Consider the following 25,005-nt stretch of genomic DNA (forward strand, 5'->3'; position numbering starts at 1 on the left):
TGCTTGGGAAAGATCCTTGGGGTTTTCGAAACCACATTTTCCCACCACGTTGCCCTTTGGGGTACGGTCTGGAAGGGGTGGAAAAACGGACTCCTACAGCAGACAGAGTCTTTCCCTCCTGTTCACACCGGGTAAGGGTCTCCTTTACTTTAGGGCCAAAAAGTGTGGCACCATCAAATGGGGCGTTAGTAAAGGAAGACTTGAAGGCTTCCGCAAACGAACATAAGCGCATCCAGGATTGTCTACGAAGAGCAATCGCTGAAGCCGCTGCCCTACTCGATCCTTCGGCTGCGTATGATATCAGCCTCATGGATGAGTTAACAATGGATGTAAGGGTATTTAGATGTGCCGAAACCTTCTCTGAGACAGCAGCATCTGTAGTACCCTGGAGGGTATCTCCCAACTCCTTGACTAGATCCCTCTGCAAGCGTGTAAAATGAGTCAAATAGTTCAGGGAACGCATAGAAAAAGCCGCTGAACTAAAAATGCGCTTCCCGTATCTGTCCATAGTCCTAGAATCTCTGTTAGGCGGATGGACAGATGAGGAAGACTCCGACATCTCCTTTTTCGTGGCCGCTGCCACCACCATGGCGTCTACTGGAACTCCTTTAGTGAGGTAAGCCTTGTCCTGGGGTGCAGTGATGTACTTATTAGGCTTCCTAGGGACTGGTTCCACCGTGTCAGGTGTCTCCCACGCCCTTCGAGCAATCAACTCCATTAACTCATCGAAGGGCGGAGTGACCCAGGAGGAGGAAGGGCGAGCACCAAATGCCTTCAGCAAGACTGACTCATCCTCAGAAGGGGGAAGGGCCTGCCAGTCACCTCTCTGTTTTAGGATCTCCAAGATGTCGGAAAAGGAGACATCTTCTGTAGGTGACTTAGGGGACCCTTCTGACTCATCCAAGTCAGTATCGGATGTCAAAGATTCTTGTGGAGAATCTAAGTGTCTCCTCTTACACAATCTTTTCCTAGGGACTTCTTCGTGGGGAGCATCCGAAGAAGCCTCCGAGGAAGAGGGGGCACCCTCCAGGGGTGGCTGAGACACTGGTGCTCGACGCTTGGATGTAGCCGTGGGTGCAGAGGAGGATAACGGTCCTTTATGGGGAGGAGAAGCTGTTTCTACTGATGTGGTTGTCTGGGTAGACAACACCTTCCTCATGAGGTCGAAGGCCCCCGGGTCCCGAGTCGAGGTATCTCCCGGATCCGAAGAAATGGGAAGAATCCCCGAAACAGGAACCGAAGGCACCGACCCAGAGGACGGAACCGAGTCGATCCGCGCCGAGGCCCCGAGAGGGAGCGTCGGAACCGAAAAATCGGTCCGACTCTCCGTCCCGGAACCAAGGATGGATCTTCGGCTCTGAGACTCCGGTACCGGATCGGACGGAGTCGAGGTGAACGGAGCCGACCGAGAAAAGGACGGTTCTGGCACCGAGGGCTCCACAATCAGTAGCTCAGCTTCTTCCGGCTCCGAAGACTGGACAGGTCTCGGAGGAGGAACAGATGGAGATAATGGAAGGCCTTCAAGTCTCGACACCAACTGAGAGGAGACCGAGATGAGCTTGGATAAGGCCGTATTCTCCATTAACTTCTGCACCACGCGGTCTACATCGGTGTCGGAGAGGGGTCTGGAAGAACGACTCGAAGGGATCGAAGACGGAGCCGACCTCAACAGAGTCGATGGAGGGAGCTCCGTCACCGGTTCCAAGACTCGGGGCTCAGAAACTGCCAAAAGTTGAACACTCGGCCCCGAAGTCTGTGGAACCAGTGATACAACTTTACTTGAAGAGCTCGGAGCCGATGACTTGGGCTCCGACGTCTTCGATTCCTTCGACGACTTGGATGCCTGGTCAGAAGCATCCAAAGCCTCCTGAAAGGAAGGTTTTAATAAACCCCTGTCCATTAATTTCCTGCGCCTATCTGTCATGACCCTCCCACTGAAAGAATGACAAATAGAACAGTCTTCTTGCAAGTGGAGAGGGCCAAGACAGTAGACACAGGAAACATGGTTGTCAGTTACTGACATTTTTTGGCCACACTGACAACGTTTAAAACCTGATTTGGTCTTTTCAGACATGTCAAAGTAAGGAGTACTGTAAAATCCAGCAGAAAAATAGTCAAGTCCGGTAAAAATTGTCAAGTCCAGTAAATAGTCAATCCAGATGTCGAATCCAAGGAGTGGAGGTAGGCCCCAAGGAAAACCCTGACTAAGTTTTACAACTTAATGGAACCGAGATTTCCCTGTAGTTAATCACACTCACACAAAAACAATTTTAAAGAGTTTTAAACACTAAAGAACCAAAGAAAAGTAAGAATAAAATTCTAATTCTTATCTGAGGTGCTCGAGCTCGACCCAGTGATGCGAACGCTGCAGCGGCAAACTAGATCTGAGGTAAAGGCAGAAGGGGATTGTGGGTATTAGGTGATCTCGAGCTTCTTCTCGATGCAGAGCTTGCATGCGGCCGGCACGGAGCCGAGGATCTGCTCCGAACCCATGTGTAAGAACAAAGGCGAGATTGAACACTCTCACATTATATGTTTTTGAACAACTCAATTTACAATACAAACATGGGAAAAGATATTTTCATCAAAGGGCTGGTTGAATATGGAATAAATTACCACTAGGTATTAGAAAGACCTCTAGTCTTGACAAGTTAAAGGCTGACAAACAATTGCTTTGGTGACAGGGTCTAACGAGTTCCTTGACGGGTAAACCAATTTATACTCTGTTCTGGCCCACAGTGTGTGTCACATTGAACACAGACTCTGCTAACATACATGCCCCCCCCCCCCCCCCACACACACACACACACACACACATGGGAAAGTCACGGCCATTCACATTCTTCTCTCCAGGCTACTCCTCAAGCTCTATAGTCACTATCTAAACCAAAAATCATATGGGGTGCCATGCAGTGTATGCCACAAATCATGTGGGGTGCCACTCAGGGTAAGCCACACAGCTTACTTTATTAGGTTCAGTTTAACATATTAACATTTATGGTTATAAGCAAGGTACATTGGGAAAGGTGGCATATAAACAAAAGTTTACTTGGCAAAAAGTAAGCTGGATTAATTTTAATGTAATATTACACTGTCGTCAGATCATAATAAAACACACTAGTGAATAATGAAAAATATTTCTTTACTATATAATTTCAATTCTCAATTTCTGCTGTATATTGAAAACAGTAAATGGAATTACATCTAATAATCAAAGCAATACAACAATCAGTGAAGACTAAAGTTTGATGATGATTACTTAGTGTACAGAAATGAAGACAAACATCTTACATTCAGTTTCTTAAATACTGTTCACCACTTTAAAAGCCCATACTATAAATAAAAAGAAATAAAAAGTAAAGAATACAATATTAATAGAGAAAGTGGCCAACAAGAGCCTTCTAAGTCTCAACACTTACTGCACGGCAAGTAAACCAATCATACAACCAGGTGGCAGCGGCAGTGTCAAAATCAATCATCTCTGAAGGCCTGACTGAAACCTAGCTGCTAACACTATGGGTATGTATGTTCTTTTGACACCCCACTCACTGAAGCTCTTTGGAGCCATTAGACTGAAGGAATAACTGTTAAACTAGTGCAATGTGTTTTGAGACTTGCACGCCTCTGCATGGATCAGCCAAATGTTTTTTAACGTCTTGCATCAATATGGTACCCTATATACAACATATGTCCACAATGGTACCACATTTGAATGTGAAGATCCAACTGACTTATTTCTTTTGGTAAACAAATACAAATAGTCTGCATACACTTGTACTTCAACTATGATTAATTTGTTTTTATCTTACATTAGTTCAGTTAGTGTGATATTCCAGTACCAATGTACTCATTCTGAACAATTTAATAAATCGTTACTTGGGGAAAATATAGTGACAGGCAAAATGTAGCAAGGCCACCTGGTGTGAGAAAACCCTGCCTTTTCCTGCTCAAGTGATAGCACACCAAAACTGGATAATCTGCAATAATATTATTCTATGCACAAGGCCTAAATACAGATTCAGAGAGACACTGATGCACTTGGCATGCAGGATGGCAAAATGTTTGTATCTTTGCAAGCTCCAGGTAAAAGGGTAATGCAAGTGATGTTTTGCCTTCTCATGTAAAAGGGACAAGTACCATGAAATGAAAAGGGAAACTTATCCAGAAGACTTAACTGGTTAATAAATATCGAAAATGAAAAAAAAAAAAAAAAAATGAAAAATTCCTTTTTGAAAATTTTCTACAAGTGAAGTCATGAGCTCCAATATCTCTTTATAACTTACCCCCCCCCCATATCTTTGTTTACTCACATGTTCAGATGTTACAACAGTGAAGGAAGCTTCTTTCATAGGAGCAGTGGGCTTGATAAGAGCCCCTCTGAGTCAAACATACTTAACGTACCTGCTTCCTCTTCACGTCAAGTCACTACTAACATTACAGGTACAGTACATGAGAAAATGCTTTTCTCCTTTGATATAATGCTGGGATTTGCACAGACGTTTTGTACAGAATTCCCTCTCCCCCAACCCCACTTAGTCCTCTGACTGTTATCCCTTGTTACCATGCCTGCACAATCCCAGGATCCCCATATGGTCCTACCAGCCTGTCCACAACATGACCCTAACACCATGTGGGATCCCAGACTTTGCAGGGAGCTGAACTTCCAGTGCTCATTTTCAGAAATGCCTGGGGGAATGAGAGATCCCATAAGGAGACATGACACTGGGAGCCATCAATAACATGATGGCAATGATGAAGTACCAGCAGGCCTTAGTCATCTCACCTCTTCCAGTGAGACGACATGTCATTAAGCTGGTTAGGCAATTTGAAGCGGCCTGAGGATGTGCCCATCCTGGCCATGCAGACCATCCTGTTCCCTATTCCTTCAACATGCACATTCTTGCAACTTTCTTGTTATGAATACTTCCTTCTGCCTGGATTCAGCGAGATCTCCACCCAGCATGCTCTCTATCATCACGACAGGCATGCCCATTCTTGTCTGTCTGTGCCGTTAGGTATCTGAGCCGCTAATGCAACTTGGGTTACCCTGTGTAGTTATATCCTGTTAACTTATGCACAGCATTTCTGAAAAGAAAAAATAGTAGCATGATTTCCAACACTTATGTTGAGGAAAGTTCCTACAAATACGATGTACACAACAATTAACATACTGCATCCATTCAGACCAAGCTAACAAGAAGTTGGGAATTTGTCTCTACATACCATTCTGCAAAATTACATTTTTGGAAAGCGTACTTGTTCGAGTTCTAATGATTCTAAAATTATTGAATTTCATAAGGCGAAAATACTTCTAAAATGTTGTTGACACAAACACTCTAACATTCCCTTTTCAGTTCAGCTCCAAATGCTATGGCACTCTCTTCACTGTGCCAATATACAAAGGAATGTACAAGGTGACGCTCTTCAAGCTAGGCTGCCAAGATGGTCTCTGAAAAGAAGTATAATGATAGGGTTTGCTCCAAAGCAGTCATCCAAGGATGGTTTCTAACATAATGAAGGAGGAAGTCTGGCAGCAGCTGTCCTCTCCACTGCAAAGCTGTAGTCATACTGCAAATGAAAGGAAAAAAGAAGTTATGTACTCACCATAACGTTCCATCTGAGTAGGTAAACTTCATTTGTCAGCAACCTGTGGGTATCGGATCCATATCGGATCCGAGCCGGCAGCTTTATACAGCTAAGATCAGAGCTCCAAGCTCCTCCCCCTTACCCATAACCCCCCTGCCATCTCTCGCTGACCTCAGATCGAGTTTGCTATAGTATCACAGAATACTACAAAACAAAGGATCACCTGCACATCCTAACCTGGCGTTATCTGGAAAAGGACAAAAAATCCTTCTAGGACGCACTATAGGTTAGGGGGATGGGGGGGGGGGGGGTTGGTTGCTGACAAATGAAGTTACCTACTCAGATGGAACGTTATGGTGAGTACATAACTTCTTTATCTGAAGTAGTTAACTTCATTTGTTCATCAACCTGTGGGACAGATGCCAGCTACCCAAAACTTGGGAGGTCTTCATGGAAGAATATTCCGGAGCACTGCAGAGCCAAAGGATGTCCTCCCTCTGGAAATTATATCCAACTTGTAATGGGTAATGAATGCACGAGATGAAGCCCAAGTGGCTGCTGAAAAAATGTCATCCAAGGACTCTCTGGACCAATAGGCAGCAGAAGCAGAAATCGATACAGTAGAATGAGCGTGGACTCCTTCAGGTTCAGGTCGGCCAGAACATTTATATGCAAGAAGTATACATTGGGAAATCCATCTGGACAATGTAACTTTTGATACTGGTTTGCCCAAAAAGGGTTTAGCAAAGGATACAAAGAGTTGCTCAGATTTTCTGTGTTCAGCGGTCCTGTGCAAGTAGAACCTCAATTGTCTGTGTACGTCCAGAGAATGTAGTCTGTATTCACCACTGTTTTGATAATTTGGAAAGAAAACTGGTACATTAATAGATTGATTAATGCTGGACTCAGAGCAACTTTAGGTAAAAAGGAGGGATTGGTCCTGAGGGAAACTATCTTTATGGAAGACCAAGTATGGAGGTTTGGCACAAAGGGCTTGAAGCTCCGAAACCCTTTTAGCCGAAGTGATAGCAATGAGAAAGGCAGTCTTCCAAGATAAATATTTTGGATCCAACAAAGCTGCAGGTTCAAATGGAGGGGCTGTAAGAGACTGGAGAACAAGGGTCAAATCCCACGGAGGGACTGCATCTTTAACAGGAGGTCTTAAGAGGAAAGTACCTTTTAAGAAAGTCTTGCATATTTTGGAAGAGGCTAAGGGACCGAGATCACTTCCCACATGATAATGGGAAATCGCTGCTAATTGAACTTTGACCATAGAAAAGCTAGCACCTTGGTCGAATAAAATTGATAAAAATTCTAACACTGCTGGTATCGGAGCTGTAAAGGGATCCAAATTTCTATGCTCCGCCCAGATTGTAAAGCGTTTCCATTTGCTGTTATAAACCTTTCTCGTAGAAGGTTTATGAGCAGCTACTAAAACAGCCTTAACAGAAGACGAGATGCCAGGAGTCCTAGCTATTACTGAAACTGGATCAACCAAGCTGTGAGCTTGAGGTTGTCCAGATTTGGGATTGTTAACCCTAGTGGGTGAGAAATCAGATCCTGAGTGGGATCCAAAATCCATGGAGGATGTACTAGATGAGGCCATAGGCATGGGAACCACGTTTGATGAGGCCAGAATGGGGCTATGAGGATCACTCTGCTCCCCAACAGACGGGCTTTCTGCAAGAATTTTACCATTAGGAGGGAGAGGTGGATAAGCATATAGACCGGATGGCCAAACATGCACCAGAGCGTCTCTGGGGCATTCCCCTGGTGGGGGAATTAGAGCGAAGTACTCGCTCCACTTTGCGTTCGAAGGAGACTCGAAGAGATCGCAGCAAGGTTGACCCCACTTGAGGAAGATTTGCTTTGCTATTCTCGGGTTCAGAGACCACTCGTACGGTGAGAGGATGGTTCAACTCAGCCTGTCTGCCAAAATGTTCGACCGACCCGGAATGCGCGTCGCTAAGAGAAAGCGGTTGGTGGAGATCACCCATTCCCAAACTCTCATGGCCTCTCGACAAAGTGTATAGGATCAGGTTCCCCCGTTTGTTGATATACCAGACTACTAACATGTTGTCTGTTTGAATTGCAACCGTCCCTAAGGGAAGAAGGGCCTGGAGTGCTTGCAACGCTAAAAGCACCACTCATCTCTAGGACATTGATGTGCAACAAGGTCTCCGAATGGGTCCACGTGCCTTGGACGGTTCTGCCCATACACTGCCCCCCCACCAAAGGCAAGAAGCATCCGTGGTCACCGTGGCTAGAGGTTGGGACAGAGAAGGGACACCCTTCCCGGAGGTCCGAGGACTGGATCCACCAGAGTAAGGATTTCCTGCAAACCCTGCTGAGGGGGATGGGTGAACTTAGTGGATGTTGCAGGATGGTCCATTGAACCTGTAGGGTCCATTGTAGGACCCTCATGTTCAAGCATGCTAGAAGTAGCAGACTGATGGTTGCAGACATGGAACCTAGAGCCCTCAGGACCAATTCTGCTGGAGGAGCCGGGGATTGTAGAAGGGCCAGTACGTGGAGTTTGAGTTCAAAGCCTGTCCGGAGTTAAGAAGACCTTCAATAGGTTTGTGTCTAACCTGGCCCCTATGAAGTCTAAGATCTGGGTTGGTTGAAGGTAAGATTTCTTGAGAATGACAGATTCCAAGATGAGAGGACAAATGAAGGAAGTAATTTCTGGCTGAACATAGTAGATGCCCGGTGGGGGCGGTCAGGAGCCAGTCGTCTAGGTAGGGGAAGACCTGTATTCCCTCAAGTCTCAGGTGGGTCGCTACAACTGCCATAACTTTGGTGAACACCCTGGGTGCTGTGGTGAGACCAAAGGGGAGGACCCTGAACTGGTAGTGGCTGGCTCCTAGCCGGAAGTGGAGAAACCTTCTGGATAGTCTGTCCATCAAAATGTGGTAGTACACATCCTTGAGGTCTATAGAGCACATCCAGTTGTTCTCTGCAAGAGTGGGAGAATGGATTGAATGGTGACCATCCGGAACTTCTCTTTGACCAATGACAGGTTTAGAAAGGACAGGTCGAGGATTGGCCTTAACTCCTCCGTCTTTTTTGGCACCAGAAAGAACCTGGAGTAAAAGCGCAATCCGGACTGGTCTTGGGGGACGTGCTGGATTGCTCTTTTCTCTAGCAGCTGCTTTATTTCTGCGGCTGCTGCCTCCCTTTGATTGGGTGGGACATCGGGGAGGCTCCGGGGTCTGAGAGGGAGATTCAGAAAGGGGATTTTGTAAGCTCTGGATATGATTTGAAGCACCCAGTGATCTGTTGTAATGGACTCCCAAACTGCTAGGTGCCTCGAGAAATGCCCCCCCCCCCCCGACTGCCTCCAGAGTGGAGCAGTCGGGTAAGCCTTCAGGGCTGCTGCACGGGCAGATCAGAAAAGGGTTCTCTCAACCAGAGATTCTTCGGTCCCCCTCTGCCTCTGGGCCTGTGTCCACCCTGTCCTCCTCTGCCTCTGAAGGACGAGGGGTCCGGAGTGAAACGGGACTGTTGAGACTTCCGGAACCACATCTTTTGTCCCCTTTGGTTCCTGGAGAAGGACTTCTGGGGAGCAGAGAAGCAGATTCTGACAGCAGATGTCTTCCTGTCTTTCTCGCTCTGGAGCAGCGTTTCGCGGACAGTCTTGCCAAATAGCGAAGAACCGTCAAGCAGGGCATTTGCGAAGGACGCCTTGAAGGGTTCAGCAAAGGCGGAGCCAAGCATGCCGTCGTAAGACAATGTCCGCTCCGCTAGCTCTAGTGGCTCCTTCCGTAGCATGGGAGAGAAACCGCATAGAAGTGTTCGAAATGGACTTAAGAGTGGCCATTCAAGCTGAGAATACCTTCTTATCCTCGGCCGACATGGACTCTGGGGGCGACCCGGCGTATTCCTTGATGAGATCCCGCTGGAATCTCATCACGTGTGCCATATACTTCAGCGACATTACAGAGAAGCTAGCTGAAGCGAACATCCGCTTCCCCAGGTGGTCCATCGTCTGAGACTCCTTGTCAGGAGGATGGACCGAGGAACTCTCCTGGGCTAGTTCCTTCTTGGTGGCGGCTGCCACCAACATGGCATCTACCGGAGCACCCTTGCTCCAAACCGTCCTATCAGTGGGGGTCTGAGGATTTTGTCTGGTCTCTGGTATGGGCTCCACAGTGTTCGGTTCCTTCCATGCCCTGGTAGTAATCAGATCTACCAGGGGATCGGTGGGAGGGGACACCTAAGAGGTAGATGGGCCTGCGTCAAACGCCTCCAGAAACACACTCATCTGAGGAAGATTTTTGGGCTGACCCCCCCCCCCCAATATGAAGCATTTCCATAATGTCTCCGAAGGAGACGTCCTCGGGGGGTGACCTAGGGGAACCTTCCCCTTCCTCTAAGTCTGTGTCCTCTGTCAAGGACTCAGGTGAGTCCAAGTGCCTCCTCTTGCACTTATGTTTGTGAGGAACCTCCTCGGGGGGGGTGCTGTCCGAAGAGGCCTTACCAACTACATCTTGTTCCTCTAAGGGAACCATCTGGGACGTAGGCACAGGCTGTCCCTGGGGCAGGGTGACGGAAGGCAGGCCCAGCTGAGAGGGAGTGGAGGGTGGAACCATAGCAGGAGCCTAGGGCCTCAAATCCCTCGACAATACCCTCTCCACAACATCGAACGCCGAAGGGGAACTGCTCTCTCTGGGATCCAAGAGCAGTCCCCTCGGATCCGATGTGTGGATTGGAGCCGGTGCCGAAGCAATCTGATCCGAAGGGCCAGTATGCTCCGACCGAGACGGAGCTGAAGACACACTGACACCTCCAGATCCGAAGCTCAGTTCATGGCTCCGAGAGCTCAGATCTTAAAAAAGACCCAACAAACTCGAGGGTGCGGTCGGAGCCGAAGTAAGAAGTACTATCGGCACCAAACCTCCCCCGGCTCCCATGCTACCCGGATCTGAAGGCTCCGAACCACGGAAGTGGGTTGAAGGAGCAATCAGGGTGAAAAATGGGGTCGAGCTCCCCCCGGGAGGGGGGGGAGGCAGGAGCACTCCCATCTGCAGCTGCGCCTGGAGAAACCTACGCATCATCCAGTCCATATCTGCGTCGGATAAACTACGGGTAGATCTAGACTAGGCCACCGAGGCTGGCCTGGAGTGCCACCTTGATGACCTCGAAGGCAACCGTGTCTCCTCCTCCGGCTCCGGGGAAAAGCGAGGTGAATGGAGCCAGGAAGGAGAAGGCCCAGAAGCCCTGGGAGAAGCTGGCGGAGCAGAGGAGGATTCGGCCTGCTGCTTGTGATGTTTTTCTCTCCTCTTCTCCCTCCTGGATTCCCTGTCCTCCTGAGCCAAGGCGGGAGGGTGAGTCCTGGCCAGGGGGAGCAGGGATGGAAGGCAGGACCAATGCAGTTGCAGCCGATGCCGCCGAGGGAGAGGAGGCCGAAGCAGAGTCCGGGGGCAGAAGTCCCGCCAGAATCAGCTTCGACCTCCTGTCCCTCAAAGCCCTGGGGTTGTAGGCTGCATAAATTGTGCAGCCTGAGGTGGGATGGTCAACCCCAAGGCAGATAACACAGTGTGGCCATCCACTGGGGACAGCTTATGGCCACACTTGGTGCATTTAGAAAAAAATTGGCTTTGGGGCCTCAGACATGGCTAACAAAAAGTAAGCCCAACACACACACCTTCACACAAAAGGTGGGAGGGGTAAAACTAAAACTATACAGAAAAACCCTCACAATATTCTACAAATTATAAGAAACTGGGACCAACACTCACTCGGTTAACTAAAGGTAAAATATTAAGTAAAAAATGGAAATTTTAATAAGACTCATGAAACCCTATGCCTGGAAACTTGTTTTAGGTGCTGAATAAGCCGCGGCAAACGAGATCTGCGGTCAGAGAGATTACAGGGGGTTATGAGTAAGGAGGAGCGTGGAGCTCGGATCTTAGCTGAATAAAGCTGACGGCTCGGATCCGATACCCACAGGTTGATGAACAAATGAAGTTAGCTACTTCAGATTACATGTTATTCACTGCCTATTACTCATCTTTAGAAAATATTCATAATTACATTTTTAGAAAAAAAAACACAAGTTAGTCCATTGCTTGTCAATCATCTTTTGCAATGTCTTAATGTTAAATAAGGCATACAATTTGCCCAACACTGTTAATATCACTGTGCAGAAAAATCATGAATAGGAGACTTCATATACAATTTAAAATATCCTGAATGAATAAGCACAGTAGTGCATTTTGGGTGCAATGAACTGTGGGTGTGGGTGTGATGAACAATCAGATAGAATTGGAGAAATAGTGCAAAGGAATTTTCTTTTAAAATTATGGAACATCTCTTCCCAGCAGATGTGTTATGGAAAAAAAAATGTACAAGTTTAAATTACGCATGGGATAGAATACATGAGCAAAGCAAGGTAGCCCAAGATCATGTGCAACTCTGGACTATACAAAAAAGGTAGGCTGTTAGTTCTCTGACCATAAATACTCTGTAAATACTTCAAACTCCAGCCAGAATGTTGGTACAGCAGTTAAAATCTGCAGTTTCCATGGCTATCGGGCCACATGTGGGCATATATCTAACTTCCAAAACAGTTACAACCATGAATGCAAAAAAGCAAATGTATTACCTAGGATGAAAGAAAAAAAATATGTAAACCTTTACCCTGACGTTCTATGACTAAATTGGTTAGCAAGCATCAGAGGGAATAGTCACCTATAATATTAATGAGAAAAGATCACTTTGCAAGGAAGAATGACAACAATTGCACATAATGTACTAAATGTTCACAATGCACCAAAAATAAAACACATTTTTGTAAAGCAGAAAACTCAGCATTTGTATTCTCTTTTTCCATCAATATATTGCAGCTGCTTTACATGGAATATGTACAGTGGAAGTGGAGTATGAATGACTGATGACACTAAGTGGCCACACAGCATCAGTGCCTCTGTGGACAGCAGCACTGACAGTGGCATTTACAACCCAGGTTCAGCTAGCAATTGGCGCAAAGGAAAAGGTCAGCACTTGATATGAGCAGATTAAGTCACTAGCTCTGTGGAGAACAGGAATGCAGGAGAAGGTGGCCACAGGAATGAGAGCGAACAGCCAATATTAGATTACCCACCCAGTAGACAGGGGCGAGCAATGTCCCACTGCATAATTACCATCCAGTGCAGATCAACTGGTGAAAAAAACGGAGCAGCACAGATACCTTACCTACCAGCACAATACAGATGCAAATGAGAGGGCGTGCTATATATGTGAAAGCACAATTTTATCAGGGTCCAGCACTACAGGCTCTGCTTCAGCCACAGCACCTGTAATGGATATAAAGGAACTGAGCAGAAGGTATAAATACTTTACCTGCCGACATGATGGACACCATATGCTGGCTCTAGTTCATACGACACTTGCCCAAAATATGGTAGGGGAGCAAAAAGGGATGATAGAGGCTGACAGAGGAGCTGATGTTCAGTGGGGCGTAACACACAAAAATAAAAAGAGAGGTACAAACCCATCAGCCTCACAACCTGAAAACCTGCTTGCACTGTTTTTGGAAATGGGGTAGAAGGAAGCATAACACCCCCACTTCTATTTTTGTCACAGCATTAGGTTCTTTAATTTCTCTAACACAGCACAAATGCCAACACTGACAGACTGGGCTCTACTTTTAACATGGCACCTTTCAGGGTAAGGTAACCAAGTTGCTGATGCTGTTCAGTGGTATAATACTTCTCAGGAAATTTGTGTACAGCTTACCGGTTTTACCCCTTTTCACCACTTTAAGGACAACCAAACTAGAACGGACGCAAATGATGTGCTACAAATTCTCAAAAAGACAACACTGCACTGTGACCTGCGCGGTACAAAGCTTTAATGCAAGTGTGTTAGTTGTACAGTGATTTCCATGGCATTTGGTACACTCATATTCCAAGTCTCTTTCTAAATATCAATGGGCTAAAACACTTCTTGCATTTCTGGATTACTTGCTTTCCAGACTGGCACTACATGGTATCAAAGAATAAATACTTGAGAGAATGAAGAAACATTTGCCAGAACTAAAGAAAACATCAGTGATCTCTACCCCTATATCATATATCTATCTTCCTGCGTACAGTTTCTAACTAAATATCAAGCAAGTACTGTAACTTTTATCACTAATTATGCCTACATGCCAATGTAATTGCAAACTGATTGATTCACTACCTGTAAATTGCATCTGTACCCTCTGTACATATGGAACCAGGAACCAAATGACATTATGTATTGTTTTACTGTAGAAGTTCTTTATTGTAACCAATACTAGGCACATTACTGATGGAATTGTTATGGCTATGTGTTTTTCTTTGCAAGTACTTCTCGATTTTATGTTTTTTTTTTTTTTTTTTTTTTTATCTTGGAGCTTTTCTCCTTGTGCCTCTGCTGAAAAATGGCTTCTAGCCCAGTCTGATGGTTAACAAATGTCAAATAAATAAAAAAAAAAAAGGATCTGCAGAAGGGAAGAAGTTTATCTATTTTCAAGATTTTTTTTACTGGAAGAACTGCATTCCCCAGAATTTTTTCCACTGGGAGGTAATTTGGACGAAAATCAGAAGCTCCAGCTGACATCTGCCTCGCTCTAAATAGATTATACAAGGAGCACAAAAATGTTCAGTAAACCAGCTGCTCTGGAAGAAGCTTTAAAAGTTTGCACACTTCCATATGACTTAGTAACTTGTATCAAACGGAAAATCCAATATTAAAAAGCAACGAAGTACCAGGACTTAGAAACCAGCATTTCACTTTATTAAAATAGCAATGCTAAAAATCAGTTAAGCACTGCCATCCTGCCAATTTAGGACTTCATCAGAACTAACATCACTTCCTGCTTTCTGCCTTTAAATAGCATCCCTTAACCACCATAACCATTTGTTTTCTATTGCATTTAATCAATAAATTGTGCCTTAAAGATAAATATTTAAATAGGTCTCATAACCAAACCCTCAATTATCACAATAAATTCTTTGAATAACAAATGTGCTTAAAATATAAATTACAAGTACAAAATATGATTTATAATGTGCGAACTAAAACAGAAAAATAAAAAGAAATAAAATAAAAACAATAATAATAAAATATAATAAAATATATACAAATTGAAGAATGACCTGTCACTTCTACCCATTATAACACTTGAGTTTCAAAACAATTTATATTACAGTGATCATTTAGGCCTGGAAAATTGAAAGCATTCAGGCGTAACTGCCACTTTAACTCGCATACATCCAGGTTCTCAGGTAATATCCTCCCTTGAGCATCTGGTATGACTTGTTGAATTACAGAAAACCCAAACCTATGTTCCGTGTGGTCAGTGATGTGCTTGTATAGTGCATTGATACTTTTCCATTTTTTAATGTCCAACATGTGCTCACAGATTCTTTTCCAGAATCTTCTAGAGGTCTTACCTATATAAAATGTGGGACACTCCAAACAAATTGCCATATAAAGTAGATTTTTGGATTGACAGTCAAAATGCCCGTTCAGGGAAATTTTAAGTTGTTCGACTGTAAATTCCTTTCCTGTTAGGACACTGTTTACATGCCTCACAATTGAAATTACCTACAGGCCTATTACACAAGGTTTTATCTTTATTTTTCTCAAGAATGTCCTTAAAGGATAAATCTTTTTTAAATATTAACTTTGGAGTCTTACCTAGTAAATTTAATTATAGGTTTTTCAATTGACAAAAGATCCCAATGTTTATACATAATGTGAACTATTCGGGCACTATCCCCGTTATATGTAGTAATAAATCCAAAACACCCACTGTGGAAATTAACTTTCACTTCGCTGGTGTATTTCAAAGATTTTGTAGCCATTACATTATGGGGATCATAACTAAGAATTGGTCGATAGATACCTTTAGATCTTTTTTGAACTACTTCATTTCGTATACTGACCAAGAACTAATTTGGGTAACCCCCATTTCTAAACACGTCCAACATTGTTTCTACTTCTTTAAGAAATTCTGCATCATCACTGACCATATGGGCTGTCCTTACCATTTGTCCCTCAACTACAAATCTTTTTTGGCAGTAAGGGTGACAGCTACTAAATTCCAAATAGGAATTAGAAAAGGTGGGCTTCCTGTAAATCTTAGATAGCAGTCTATTACCCTCTTTAAAAATAAATTCAATGCCAAGATAATTCTTTCTTTACTGAAGGTGTGTGTAAATTCAAATGATTGTAGATTTGTTTATAAAGTTAATAAATTTGTCTAACGTTTCTGGGGTACCTGACCATAAAACAAATCATCCAAGTATCTTTCTCCTTCATTTCTTTCACTATTCCATCATCTCCTCCTCTTTCCATCAGCCTCCTTGTTTCTCTGGGCTGCCTCTGTGCCTGGAATGGAAACAGGAAGTGCTCCTCCAAAGTGTGTCCCAATCCCAATATGAAGTATATTTTAAGGAATGTGTTAAAGTAAGACAAGTCCCAAAAGGTTTAAGAATATGGAAGTACCTTACTGGGCTTGTGGAGCATTCCTTATTACACCAAGAGCTGATCACATTATATGACAAACACGGGTGTGAGCTTACGGAACTCCTTGTGAAACAAAGAAATGGACCAACTTCATATAGAAATTAAAGAGTTGGATGATGTCATCACCCATGATATGAATTGCAAAGTATATCCTAACCCACCGAGCAGCCAGCAACGGGGCGCAGCACATAATGTCAATAAATGCATGTTTGAACATGAAAAAAATGGGGATTATGAATTACTCAAGGATAAGCGAGTCTCTTAGAGGAACAACCCAGAAGATCAGAGCGGATTAGCAACCGGGGGTACAACAACTATACTGCATATCCGGTTCGAACCAACCAACATACACCAGGACAGAAAAGGAGGGGCAATAAATGGAGAAACTGAATAATTTGATTAGTTCAACATTATTCAGTGCCCAACCCCAGAGGAGATTTTCTGTACAATCATAGCACATCTGAATTTACTGTGGAACATGCAAACTTAAGTAAAGGCTGGACTTTTGTAGCTAGTAGACGAATGAATACTGTAGACACTACATGTGAATTGAGACTGTTTATTCGCAATCTAAATTTAGCTTTATTTTTTCGGGATACAGATCACACATGAAATGAAGGGAACAGTTTAACGTTCCTAGTCAGTTTAACCCCAAGTTGGATCCACTCTTAGTGACTTTCCAATACGTGTGAAAATAATATCAGATATCTGGCAGAACAATCAAGGATGAAAGAGCACAGTAATAATTTAATAATGCATGAACAACAGATATTTGAGATCACCAAAAAGCAGAAACATTTGAAATGGTTAAAACCTGATAAAGGAGGCGGAGTTATAGTTATGAATGAATATGACTAAGAATGGCTATTTTGTATGATACTATGTACTGACAAGTTTCGTTAAATGAACTTAACATTGCATACAAAAGAAAGTACAGTTGTGTACACTTACGATAAATGTAGATGTTAGAGTGTATTCACTGTTGCAGTCATCACACTTGGATTACCCTGCCAGGGATAGCCTTAAGTCGTCCCGAATACCAGAAGCTTAGTATTTCTGCGTCAGTTGCCGTCACTTCAGGACTGACATTAGGTCGTCAGTGGTATAAAAACAGGCAGCTGACACCATTACATCAGTTTTTCTTGCCACAAATGTCAGAAGCCCCCAAATAGGGAGCTAAGTTATGGTGGAAAAACACCACCAGTAAAAAGTAAATACCAATATGGTAAGGAGTGAAGAAGAGAGAGAGAGACAAGGAGGCTGGAGGGTGGGAAACCAGGACTGCAACAGTGAATACACTCCAACATCTACATTTATGGTAAATGTACACAACTGTATTATGTTCTTTGTGTTTCATGTTGCAGTCATCACACTTGGGTTGATTCCCAAAGCTGAAGAATGGGTGGAGGCAGTCAAGAAGAGTTGGAGCTGGCTAGTAAGCCCTGCAGGACTGCAGCTGCAAAAAATGCCCTGGATTTGGAAAAGATAGGCAGATGGTAATGCTTGGTGAAGGTGTGAACAGAACTCCAGGTAGCAACTTCCAGAATGCCTCTGGTAGGGACTCTGAGAAAGGCTGTAGAGGTTGAAGTTGCCCTAGTGGAATGTGTTCTGACCCCCTGAGGGGGTGGTTTCCCATGGTGTTTGTAACAGAAATGGATACAGTGTGCTATCCATTTCGAGATGGATTGCTTTGATATGGCCTTGCCCTCTGCCCCTGGTGCAAAGCTGACTAGTAACTGATCAGATTTCCTAAAGGGCTTAGTCCTACCAAGGTAGAAATCGGAGCTGTCTGTGCACATCTAAAGAGTGCAGGATCCTCTCTCCCTTATTTTGAGGATTAGGGAAAAGGTGGGCAAATGGACAGACTGGTTGAGAGCCACACTGGACAGCACTTTAGGCATGAAAGTTGGGTTAGTCCTGAGGGAGACCCTATCAGCATGAAAAATTATGAAGGGTTCCACAGCCGTGTTTTTAGCTAACACTTTTGGCTGAAGTGCTGGCCAGAAGCAAGGTTGTTTTACAAAAGAGGAATTTTAACTCTGCTGATGCTGCAGGCTCAAAGAGGGTGGGGGTGTGGGCGTGAGCTTTTCCAAGGTCCCAAACAGGGGTAGGGGCTCTTCTTGGTGGCCTTAAGTTGTTAGCCCCTCTCAGGAACGGCTTGATGAGAGGGTGTGAGAAGAGAGGTGGCTCAGTGCTGTAATGAGCAGAGGTGGCAGAGGCATGTATCTTAATAGAAGAGAAGGATAGGCCACTGTGGAGTAGGTCTGCTAGATAATCCAGGATGTGAGGTAAGGAGGGCTGTGCTGGATCCGCTCCTTTAGTCTGGATCCAGGGACAATACCTTTTCCACTTGTCAGCATAGGATTTTCTAGTACTGGGTCTGGCTTCATGTAGGACATCCAGTACCTGCTTGCTTAGGCTGGCCACTGGAGAAGTCAAGCAATAAGCCAGGCTGCAAGGTTCAGGGTCTGCAATTGCAGATGCATGAACTATCCTTCCTGCTGAGTCAGGAGAGTTGGGATCTGGGGGAGATGCCATGGAGGCAATGGGGACAGACTGCAAAGTAGTGGGTACCAGTGTTGGCGTGGCCAGTCTGGGGCAATTAGGATTGCCCTTGGTCTTTCCTCCCTTATCTTGAGTAATACTCTTGTAAGAAGAGGTAGAGGGGGAAATGCATAGATTGAGAAGTTTGCCCACTGCAAGGATAGGGCTTCCACTTTCCAGGCCTTGCTGTGAGGTTCCCTGGTGCAGAATTTGCTGAGCTGGTGGTTGTAGGGGGGAGGCAAATAGGTCCACCTTCAGGGTACCCCACTTCTGGGTCACAAGGCTGAAGGTGTTGTGGTTTAATTGCCACTTTTGTGGGTCTAGGAGACTTCTCCCCAAGTTGTCTGCCAGAGTTTTGTTTGCCTGTCAGGAATTGAGCTTGCAGGAGAATATACATGGCTGAGCTCGTATTCCAGAGGGTCATGGCTAGCCTGCATAGTGGGTAAGCGTGGGTTCTCCCTGTTTGTTGATGTACTACAACACTGTGGTGATGTTGGTTTTGATTAGTAGAGGCCCCAGAGAGAGTAGGGATCTGAAAGCTGTCAGAGTGTGCTGAACAGCTATCATCTCTTTTTGGTTGATGTGCAGATGAATTTGATTTGGGCTCCAGTGGCCCTGAAGGCACCTGCCATCCAGATGAGCAACCCAGGCATAGTCTGATGCATCTGTGGTTAGGGTCTGGGTGGCGTGGGGTTGAGTAAAGGGAAGCCCCTTGTTGTGGTTGTATGCTGCTGCCCACCAAAGGAACTCTTTCCTTGGACAAGATATGATAGGTATGATAGTTTCCAGGTCCTGAGAATGCTGGCACCAAAGACTGTACCATTGAAGTTTCTTCATATGCAGTCTGGCATATGGAATTAGAAGAATGCAGGAGGCCATGAACCCTAGAGCTTGCAGGATTTTCCTTGCGGATAACTGGGTTCTGGTGGCCATTTGAAAGTAGCCTGTCCGGTTGGTTTGTTTTTCTGCGAGCAGGGGGTAAAGTATCAGGAGTTAGACTGGACTCCATAAAGACATGATCCACAACATCCAGAACAGGAGGGATAGCCAAGGGTCTGTGCTGTGGTAAGTTTAAAAATTCCCCAAGTCTCTTTTTGGACTGAGGATAATCCTGGCATTCCCAATGGAAATGCTCTCTCAAAGTATGTAGGGTTTCACCAAAAGAAAAATTCTCTGGAGGGGAGGCAGAAGGAATGGATTCCTCTGCATCTGAGTCCTCACAGGCAGACAAGGGCATGTTTTCATAATCAGAAACCTCAGGGTCGTCGGACTCTTGGTCAGATAAAGGACAAGTTTCTTTCTTTTAGCAGGGGAAGGCTGGCTTCCCCTAATCAGCATAAGGTCTGCCGTTTTAAGCATCTGTGATTGTGGCAAAGAAGCAGGTGCTTGAGTTTGGGTTGGTTTTTTAGGTGTAGCTCGTACTCTTGGCATTAGAAACTTTGTACTTTTAGAAAGAACTGAAGCCGCGAAAGAAGTCATCAGTTTGTGTCTAATATCGGTAGTGCGAAGAACTTCCTCAGAAGCAGGTGTCTGTACAGCTTCTCTGGACCCATCCAAGGTAGAGTCATCCACAGGTTCCACAGTCAAAGAAGAGTCTCATGGCATACCGGACTCAGAACGGATCTCGGTAGCGGCCTGCAAATCCATAGAAGCAGGCATCAGGGGCAGAGAAAGCGCCTCACTGGTGACTAGCTTAACGGAAGAGTCATCGACAGTTCTGGACCTGTGCAGTCTCTGTCTTTATCCTTGCGTTTTTTGGAAGATCGGTAGTCGGATGGCTTACCGAAGCCATTTTGTAACAAGGAGATCGCGAACGGAAGTATTTAATATCTACAATAAGGGCCCAATGACGAACAGTTCGGGCAGTGAACAAAGCACAAAACCGGCATTGAGGTACATCGTGGTCTGGGCCTAAACAGGTGACGCAGTAAGAATAGAAATCTTGGTGTGGTATTTTCTTTCCACAGGTGAGACAATTGTTAACTTTTTCTGATATCGGTTAGAGCAAGAAAAAAGGATCCCCCAACGGGGTACTTAGTTTTAGAATACTTTGAGTGGATTCAAATTCGGAAACGAAAACAACCGGCACTCGTGCGAACTGCTTCTGCTTCGGGCTTCTTGGCAAGAAAGACTGATGTAATGGCGTCGGCTGCCTGTTTTTATACCACTAACGACCTGACGTCAGCCCTGAAGTTACAGCAACCGACGCAGACATACTAAGCCTCTGGTATTCGGGCCAACTGAGGGCTACCCCTGGCAGGATAACCCAAGTGTGATGACTGCAGCAGTGAAGCACGAAGAACATCAGATCAACATCTGGAAGACTTATTAGAAAAATCTGTTACATTGGATGAATACAAGTATATGGTGGTGAAGCATCCTATAATGCCATCTATTCATGGTTATCTTAAAATTCATGAAGATATTGAAAATCCACCCTTCCACACCATAGTAAGTGCAACATATGCAAAAACCAGTGTCATAGCCAAATCTACTGTTGTGCAACTAAACGAACATATTAAGAAGATTACTTTTTGTAAAGATTCAGGGAATTTTTGAATTGTCAGTGGTTGAACAATAATACTGAAGTCATCTTTATAACTACAGATGTTTGCGACTTACTCAGCAGTATACCAAGATATCGGATTAAGAGTGGCAGCTTACCGATTAACATTTAATATGAAAATTATGCAAGAGAAAACCACTACTTTAGCCACCCTTATGGAGCTTGTAAATTATATCTATTATGAAGGACAGATTTTATGTCAATCCACAGGAGTGGCAATGGGGGCATCCTACAGACCTGCATATGCCAATACTATAATGGCCTATTGGGAAGATACATTTCTTTATATTAGTGACTTTATATTTTGATGTACTCAAGATTTTTGGATGACTTGTTTATTCTGTGGTCTGGGCCCGAAGTGTTGATACATGATTTTATGACATATAAATACATTTTTCCTTTTCTTGCACCAAGTCATGATACTATTTCATATCTGGATGTTCAACTGAGTAAAGACCATCAGAATAATACATTAGTTGCTGAAATCTTCAGGAAACCCATATTTTCTAATGGATTTTTATATTTTGATAGTAATCATCCATACCATCAAAAGCAGTCCATCGTTAAGGGCAAGATGGTACGTGCCGCTAGAATGACTACTACAGAAGATGATTTTATGGAAGAAGATGATTTCATGGAAGAGCGTGCATATCTGAGCGAACTGTTCAAGAATCGAGGTTATCCAGCTAGGCTTATTACGAACATTAAGAAGGAAGTGACACAAAAGAAGGAAAGGTGTTTTCCAGCCCATATTATCAAATCAAGGAGCGAATTATGAAGTTCAATGAGAAACAGATGGGCATGAAGTACAGCTAATGAGATCTAGTAATATTAACAGATTTGGATGAACATACACGAAACTGCCACTTTGTTATAACATATAATAATGACAGTATGGCAATAAACCATATAATAAATAAGAATTTGAAAATATTTAGACAAGATCAAAACATTTACAATATTTTGGGTGCCCATCCAAAGTTGTGTACAAAAAGATAGGAATTTCAAACAAATAGAGAATACACCAAAAACATTCCACAGAATGAATACACGTGCAAATGTGGAGCTTGTCCACAGTGCCCTTATACAATGATGTCTAAATGTAAAATAAATAAGAATACAGTAGTAAAGGGGCACTATAATTATCAGACCAAAAGTGCGGTATATACTGCCATTTATAAATTATGTCAAGCATATTCTTTTGGGAAGACTGTACGTCGCTTGAGATCAAGAATATATGAACACCTTTATGACAAAAAAAGCTAAAATGTCTAATGCTTTATATAAGTTCATCTCCCAATACAAAGTACACACATTCCAGTTTATAATATTGGAGAAGCAGCATGCTGATTTTAAAGGGTGGGATGTGGCAGGCTGTTTTGGAACAAAAAGAATCACATTGGCAAATTTTCCTGGATGCTATGTATCCAGGTTTAAATGATGTAAGGTCCACAGCACGTATTTTAAAGTTGCATGCCAACTACAGTAAAAGATGAGTTCTAAGGTGTTTTGTACGGTTCAACTGCTTGCAGTTTTAAAGGCAAGTTCTCCTTAAGAGTGTAGTCATGTGACAGAGCCTAAAAAAGCACTTTCACAGTGATTTTAAAATGGATCTGGAGAAGTCTGAATGTCGTATACTGCAAACGAAAGCACTTAGCCTTTGTATTTTAACAGTTTTTAACAGTATATTATTGAATTGCAGGAACTGTTGCCTTTGTTGTCTTCATAAGGTTTTATCATTAAAATACTGAATTCTGCTGCATTTTGGTTTGATTCTGTATTTGGATACCATGTATATGTGCTACAACTGAACAAATAATAAAAAGTTTATTTACTAGATTATATTTGGTCAAAGAACATGTTAAAGCAGAAGTAAACTACTGGATTCCTGGAATACCCCCACATACAACATCTCCTGTACTTCCTGTCAGTCTCTGCTTATCTTATTCCTTCGCACTGTTAAGAGGCCTATTTGGTTTGCTACTTAGGTCCTCTATCTACATGGTGCTTCACCAGGGTGATGCACCCTGATTTACTAGTAAATATTTTCCCAAGCTCCTGCTGTACTACCCAGATCGACTGAACCTGGGTAGGAAAAAATGCAGTTACTTGCACCTTGCCCAACCCCACTTTTTTTTTCTCTTTTCTGTCTATTTTAATTCTTCCATTCATTTGACTCACGAGTTACTCTCCATGTTCCATACCCAACAACTGTACACACTGCAAATACTTTTGTTCTTTGTTGTATTATTTTCTCAGTAGAGGCATTATACTATACAATGCTTTGACAGGGTATAGGCACTTTTTTTAATTTTAATGATAGAACTCTTGTATCACATCTATTTGTGATTATGTTCATTTATGCTATATGTGACGATAGGAGGCACAGCCAGCCATGCCAGGAAAAGTAGTACAGTGGATGTGCAACATATACCAGCAAAGTAAGTTGGAATTTTGAAAAGAATTGCATGTTATTTGTGTATCTAATCGATTTGTACAGACAGTTGTGTTTAGAAATTTTTGTAAAGTTGGTGTGTTAGAATGCATCAACAGTGTTTTCTGCTGGATAGAAAGGAAATGTACAAGCATTATTGTTAACCATTTAAATGTATACATTGTAACAGCATATACTGGAAGAGAAGAGGTTAATCCACATGACTGAAATATTCTTGAAATTAAATTACTTTACGGGTTAAGCCATAAAGATGTTATCCCATAGTTTTGAAGGGAGCCAGAGACACAATTTCTGTACTACAGAATAGGTTGTAGCTCCTGTAGGAAGAGTTAAATGGTTTTGTTTTATGGCTTCCACGTGATGCAACAAATCTTAGAAAAGCTCCAGATTTTTTATGGTAGCACATAGGTGCTAAACCTTACCAGCTTCTAGTGTTGGTAATAGTGTAAGAATCAGAAGTCAGATGACCAGATGCAGATGTCATTCTGTACAGAAATAATGTTTTCAGAGGCAGTCTGTTCTTGGAAACCAGACTAGAAAGATCCTCACCCACATCATCATCTTGACTTGCGGTAGTAACTTAACTAGGGAACAGTAATTCTTTTAGTCTATCAGGAATTGATTGTGAGATTAGCTAAAAACTGTTTTTCTGTATCTGTGCGAAACTTTACAGCAGTGTTATTTTTAATATTTCCTGTAACTGAAACTCGTGTTCACTGTAAATGTATAAGTATTTTTATGTTCTTTAACTACTTATTATAAAATATATTTAAACTGCTCATTGTGGCTGGTCCTTTTAGAAAAAAATATTTAAGTTTTGAGAGTATTTGTACATAATTTGGTGGAAACTGTGGCCTTTCTGTTTGGTCAACATTACCAATTGCATCAACATTAAATTTCACTCAGTATAACTGGGTACCCTTCCAACAGCCTTAGGTAGCTGGCTTTGTAGTGTTTGGTGGCAGTGCTATCTACCTTATAGTCTGGGAAGAAGGGGGCATAGCTAGTAAACCTGTGCAAAGCTTTCCCAGGTGTGTGTGTGTATGTATGTGTGTCAGCTACTTGGATCAGGGCCATGCAAAGCTTTCCCAGGTGTGTATGTGTGTGTGTGCGCGCGTGTGTGTGTCAGCTACTTGGATCAGGGCCATGAAGCACTGGTCTCACAGAAAGAGTGGTGGAGGACTTTGCTTGGTCAATCGGCTGAGGACAATTCTGAAGTTGTGCCAGTGGGGAGTCTTGTTGGGGACCTGGAGGGAGAGACACGCGATCCAGATCGGACTGTGTGCTCTTAATGGAAACTGTGCCTGATGCAGAGAAGTCTGCATCTGGAAATACTGAGTGAATCCAT

The 25,005-nt window shown here is 43.6% G+C and overlaps 1 protein-coding gene across 3 annotated transcripts in view; it reads right to left on the bottom strand.

Annotated features, from left to right (window-relative positions):
• Positions 1-3,125: 3,125 nt before the first annotated feature.
• MVB12A (multivesicular body subunit 12A) overlaps positions 3,126-25,005 on the bottom strand; it is a 561,417-nt gene continuing 539,537 nt past the window's right edge. For all 3 annotated transcript variants that reach the window (XM_044084779.1, XM_044084781.1, XM_044084780.1), the window contains exon 10: positions 3,126-5,568. In XM_044084779.1, coding sequence (XP_043940714.1) covers positions 5,506-5,568 — 63 coding nt within the window. In that variant the 3' untranslated portion in view covers positions 3,126-5,505. The remainder of the gene's footprint in view (positions 5,569-25,005) is intronic.

Source organism: Protopterus annectens, chromosome 9.part0 (genome assembly GCF_019279795.1).
Source record: "Protopterus annectens isolate FY-2018-M chromosome 9.part0, PAN1.0, whole genome shotgun sequence".
Lineage (NCBI taxonomy): Eukaryota > Metazoa > Chordata > Ceratodontiformes > Protopteridae > Protopterus > Protopterus annectens.